At 44.8% G+C, this 6084-nt stretch overlaps 1 protein-coding gene across 1 annotated transcript in view; it reads left to right on the top strand.

The window, feature by feature from the left end:
* The window catches only part of Sec11a (SEC11 homolog A, signal peptidase complex subunit), a 37776-nt gene extending 34451 nt beyond the window's left edge, over nt 1-3325 (top strand). The window contains exons 5-6 of the mRNA XM_048434948.3: nt 2477-2534; nt 2821-3325. Coding sequence (XP_048290905.3) covers nt 2477-2534; nt 2821-2871 — 109 coding nt within the window. The 3' untranslated portion in view covers nt 2872-3325. The remainder of the gene's footprint in view (nt 1-2476; nt 2535-2820) is intronic.
* Nucleotides 3326-6084: the final 2759 nt, after the last annotated feature.

A 6084-nucleotide genomic window follows, 5' to 3' on the forward strand; every position in this document is an offset into this window, starting at 1 on the left:
GGAGGTAGTTTGTGAGTGGCGTCTGTTTACTCATCTATAATCTTTGTTTTAACATAGCTGTTTATCTGAGCGGGATGGGGGAAAGTACTGCAGGTTTGGATTTAAAATGACTTATGATGTCCTTCCCAGAGCTTAGCAGTATTTTGTTGATGTCTCTTTTCTGCTCTTGGGGAACCCACATGCTGACATGGATGCTCTGTGGTCCTCATGCTTGTCACCATGTCCCTGTGTCATGCACCGTATATCAGCCTAAGCATCTTGAACTTGAGTGTGATAGAGCATCATTTGAAGAGCATCTCTTCAGGGGTTTGTTCACTCAGCAGGTCTGGGACAATGAGAAAGTGTATGTGGTGATGCTGTGTGTGTGACACCGGGTTTCATGTAGCCCAGGCTGGCCTTAAGCTCTCTGCTGTAGTTGAGCTCTCCGCCTCTCAGACGCTGGGACTGCAGGTGTGTGCTAGCACCCCGCTTTCTGTGCTCTAAGCCCTGTCTGCTGCCTGAGCTACAGCTGCAGCCCAAGTGATTCTAACAAGGAAGATCCAACTGTTAAAAACCAGTGTATGGAAAGGGAGTCGGGGGAAGGGGGCAGGCAGAGAGGAGACTGGTTTAGTTTTTAATAAAGAGAACGGAGAAGATAGGAAGCGAGGAGAGTTCTGAACAGGAAGTGAAGGACACTATAAAGACAGTGTTGAGGTTTGCCTGTGACTTTGATGGTGGAGGTGTTGAGTGAGAGGTGATTTCTGTGTCTGTGGCCTTGGGCATGGCAGGAGGTCCAGTTTACAGTGAGAGTGGACTGCGGTAAAGTGCTCAGAGCCCACTCTTTTCTCTGTGATAAATGCTAGTGTGCCACACACAGTGTGTCCAGTCTACTCTGGACCCGTCGGGGGAGGAGAAAATGAAAGAAATTGAATGTTTCTAAATAGAAACACCATCTTTTTTCTCACATCAGTGATACCGGGTCATTTTCTTGTTCTGTCTTGAATTATTATTATTATCATCATCATCATCATCATTATTATTGTGAGTTGTTGTATTTTGTTTTTAAGATAGAGTGTTGCTAGGTAGACCTGGTTAACTTGAAACTTAATATGTAGACCAGGCTACTCTTGAACTTGATCCACCTGCCTCTGCTTCCCAAGAGCTGGGATTAAATGCATGCACGCTATGCCCAGCCCCTGCTTTGTATTCTTACAATGTTAAGTTGCCTTGCTTGGAGAGAAAATTCTGGAGAAAATGAAATTTCTCAAGAAAATGAAAAGAAAAACCTCAGATATTCAAACATTTCATCAGACAGTATTGGACCAGACTTGGTTCAGCAATAGTGAATGCCTGGCCTAGCTGAATCTTGATCTCCAGCCTGGTGAAACTGTGCACGTGTGCATATGAGTGTGTGTGTCCTTGTGCGAACTTGTACGTGTTTACTGGAAGGGTTGGATGTACAAGGCAGTGTGGCACTATGTTGGCCTTGAGGTTGTGGGGGATCAAGATTGCTGCTCTCATAGAGTCTGAAGGGGAGGCAGATACCATATAATTGGGATACAACAAATTAGTTAAAATTATTAGGAAAAGCCTCAATGGCAGTGTATCAAGTCCTAAAATATTTTCACCAGGTGGTTTTGTCTAGTTTGAGGGGATGAAGAAAAAGAAAGCCAGGGCTGGAAGATGGCTCAGATCCCAGAGCTTGGTCACCCATCTATGATTCCAGTTTGGGAAAGAAATGAAAGTACAGGTACAGCATTCTAGAGGTGGGCGTAGAGACAGGCTTGTGGGTGATTTAGACCAGAGAGGAAGCGTTTCAAGAGCAAGTTTGTGGTCATCAAAGTAAAATACTGCCGAAGTGCACAGGAAGATGGAGGCTAAGAGCAGTTTGCTGTGTGTGCCGACAAAAATGGCTCTATAGATGTTTCAGAGCTAGACATAGTGACACATGTCCTCGTCCTAGCATTTTAGGAGACTCAGGTGGGGGGAAGTAAGCTCAAATCCAGCTTGGGCTACATTTCATGATCTTGTCTGAAAAATAGAATCAGGATTAAGAGGACAAGACCATACTACAGTTACACAAGCCAGTGGTGAAGCCCTGAACTTTGTAAAAAGTCTCCTGTGTTCACTGGATGCTCAGCATGAAATACCTTGTAGGGTTCTGCCTTATCTCTAAATCATGACTGACAGCTCCCCAAAGGCTTGGAGGCCACACCCAGCCCCTAGTCATTAGCGATACCAACTGTGCCACACACAAGCCATGCCATACAGCTTGGGTGCGTGATCCTGTTTCCTCATCTATAAAATGGTGATAATCCTAACTTTCTTGTAACAGGCTAATGGAAGGAGCAAATATAATATATGCAAGTGGACTTTGTACTGAAAATTAGCACTCTGTGGAAGGTACTGGTAATTAGTAGCCAGTAAATGTCAGCAGCTGCTTTGTGTAGTGCATTGTTCAGTAATGATAAGCTGTTTGTTTGCTTGTTTGTTCTAGATTTGTTCCTTATATTGGAATTGTGACAATCCTCATGAATGACTATCCTAAATTTAAGGTGAGCTTGCCCTACCCTATGTTTGATTAAAAATGCAGTGCTCTTGAGTTTCACATATAGCTCAACAGTACATGTACTGAGCATGTGTGAGGAGGCCCAGATTCAGTTCCCTCCCCCACAGTACCTTTCGTTTAATTTTGGAAACTGTTAAATGGATTACAGTTAAAGTATGCAGGCATGATTCGATAGTTGAGTCATTGCCTCTGGTCACAGAAGAGTTAATTAGCACTGAAGACTTAAGAGCTGTTGGAAGTGCCCCTGACCGTGCTCCTGTTTCATTTTCTAGTATGCAGTACTGTTTCTGCTGGGCTTATTTGTGCTGGTCCATCGTGAGTAAGAAGTCGGCCGCGCTGATCCTGGAAGATGCTGTGCTTTTTGTTACTGGATGTTTGGAGTAGATCCTGGTCTGTGATTGGCGGATATTCGGAGGACACACATGTTGGCGCTTCTTGGTAGCACTGGTTTGCATTAGTTTCTGTTTCCACACCTGAGGATGTGTGGGCGGGTGCACGTGCACCGTGGAGTGCACTCGAGGGGACTTTCAATCACAGGATTTCACTCTTCACACTTTTGTACACCAGTGAATTTTTATATTAAAGGTTGAGCCAAAGCCCCCAGTGTTTGTATTCTGAAGCCAAGCTTCACTTCAAAGTGCCTACAGAGTTCTGTGGATGAAAACACAGCTCTGCGCGAGCTCACAGTCGTCCTTCCTTAGAGCGGGAGGGCACATACCGAGGTGGTCAGAAGTCTTCACTTTTCAAAATTTTAAATAAAAGACTTTGCACATTGAACCCCTTTCCCGGAATTGTGTTTGTTGGGAAAGCTTCTGAAATGTGCCTTCCTTGGCCGGCTATTAGTGCCCGTTATGGGTTTCCACAGGCTGGGATGTGGCTGAGCATGGAGATTACATGCTTGTTTTCCCAGAATTTGGACGATCTCAGCACCAGAAACTGGAAGATCAGCTGTAGGTTATCCTCAATACACTGTGAGTTCAAGGCCAGCCCGGGCTCTTGAGATCTGTCTCAAGAAGCTAGGAAGGAGAAAAGGCTCTAGAATGAACTGTCCTTCAGCTAAGGTTGACCAAATCTAGCAAATGAGTTTTGTTTAGGTTTGTTTTTGTTTCTGTGAAGCCAATGTAGCTATTGACGTTCATAGGAAATCTCTTAGTCATACAATTGATTCTTCACTGGGGTGTGACTCAGGTGCGTACAGTCCAGGGGTGTGACTGAGAGCTGCACCTGGCTGTGGGAACACCTGACCTTGTGCCCTGGAGGCCCTCTCAGCGCTTGTGTCGCTTGTGTCGCAGGAGACCAGCACTGTACCCGCTGCCGTTCTGATTTCCTAAACCCATTCTTTTAAGTGACAGGCTCTGCATTCTCTCTAATGCAGGCTTAAGGAGATAGTTTGAAGTTGTGACTAAAAGCCCAACTGTGTTTTCTTTTCATTTTGAAGCCACCCGGGAAACAGAATGTAGGGTAAGCCAATATGCACTAGCCCCAAATCTTCTAATTCTGTCTGTCTTGTTTAATGTGGAGCCTCAAAGCAAGCAAGTTTTCGGTTGGGCACATGGTCAGGCTCTGTTTACTCAGCTGAGGTGACAGCCTGTGCTGTATTGCTAATGGAGTAGACAAGCTTCTAGAGCCTTCCCCGTGGAGAACGCTGCCATCTGAAACCCATTAACTAGGCCTACCCTTCAAACTTTGCATATGGATGCTTAATGCTTAATTCTTAACAGATGGCTTTTTCAACAATGTGGGGCTTCCATTTCCTCATGATCCCTGAGGGTGCTCCAGCTGCCTCTCCAGCATGGCAGAATATCACTTAATTTCTTCCTCGCTCGTCGTCTGTGGGAGACAGGGCTACATTCCTCCTGCTCAGTGCCCTGGCTCCTTTGCCTCCTTTACTAGATGCTCTTCTTATTAACAAAGACTAAATTTCCCTTTAAAAGTGGCCAGACCATTTAAAAACATTTCAGTCACTCTGTTAGCCAATTTTATATTGTTGAAAGATAGAACATAAGACTTAAAACTAAGAGTTGGGGGTGAGGTGTAGAGAAAAAGGGCTCAGCAGATCCGAGCACTGGCTGCTCTTACAGAGGACCTGGTTCTATTCTCAGCTTTCACATGGCTGCTCACAACCACCTGTATCTCTGGCTCCAGGGAAATCTGATGCCCTCTTCTGGCCTCTGTGGACACTGCAGGCATATGATATTCATACATATATTCAGGCAAAATACACAGAAAAATAAAGGTTGGAAAGATGGTTCTTTGGTTAAGAGCACACACTGCTCCTGTAGAGGACGTGAGTTCCGTTCCTACCACCCACATGGGGCAGCTCACAGCCACCTGTAAGTCCAGGTTCAGAGGATCCAGTATGCCTTCTGTCTTCCACAAGCATCCACACACATACATACATGCATACATACATACAATATATATACATCTTCCAAAAAATAATAACTCTTTAAAACTAAAAATATGTAGATGTATTTTGAGCTCTTTGTAAATATAAGAAATTTAAGAATTCTTAAAAAAGGGGGTTGGATGCAGTCTGCTTTTGGGATAATGAGTACTTGTTGCTTTTGTAGAGGACCTGTGTTTTTAGCACCCACATGGCACCTACAACTTCCTGTAACTTCAACTCCAGAGGATCCCACACCTTCTGGTCTCCTTGGCTACCTGCACTCATGTAACCCTAACCCTAACCCTAACCCTAGTTTAAAAAAAAAATCTTTTTTACACAAGTAAAAAAAAATCTTTAAAAAGGGAAACTGTAAGAAATGAGCCAGGCATGTCTGTGCACACCTGTACTCCAAATCACACGAGGCTGAAGCAGGAGGACCATTTGAGCTCATGGATTAGAAACTACCTGGGTGACATAGTGAACCCCAACTCACCAAAACAAAAATACAAGAGACTTAACCATTAATTGAATAGAACTTCTCAGTTCTTTGGCATTTGGCAGGATTAAGGGGAAATGTGGAGAACTCAGCCCCTGGAAGGAATTGGAGAAGGGGTGAGAACCAGTAAAGCTTTAAATTGGAATTTGATACTAGGATGATCTTTTGGCTCTCATAACTGCAGCTAATAAGTCTTGCATCATTTCCTCAGCTCCAGCTCTACAACCCTGACTTGACCGGTCCATCTCTGAACTCAAGCTCCTTAGGGAGTCCATCAAACTGCTCGGCCAATTCTCACATGTTCAGGGAGGAGCTAGGTGTCGTATTTTCCTGTGCATCTATCTCATTGCCAAGCCCCAATCTCCGTGTATAGTGATTCACTTTCATTAGCATTTACCGCTTCCTGTTGCTTGAGTACCAGTCGTGGTGCCCATGCCTGTTCCTATCCTCTGCCTTGTGTTCCCCTGCCTTACTGACCCAGTCTGTGGGCACAGGGCTACTGACATTGGTGTGCCTTTCGTTTTCCGAAGTAACCCTTGGTTATTTTCAGCCTACCTCTGTCTTTGCTGCATGTGAGGCTCGGCCTTGAATGCAGCTGATATTGAGGGAGCATCCCCATGCTGTCCTTCCTGGCATTTTCACTACATTGCT

This window comes from Myodes glareolus, chromosome 24 (genome assembly GCF_982192425.1).
Source record: "Myodes glareolus chromosome 24, mMyoGla1.1, whole genome shotgun sequence".
In the NCBI taxonomy this organism is placed as follows: Eukaryota; Metazoa; Chordata; class Mammalia; order Rodentia; family Cricetidae; genus Myodes; species Myodes glareolus.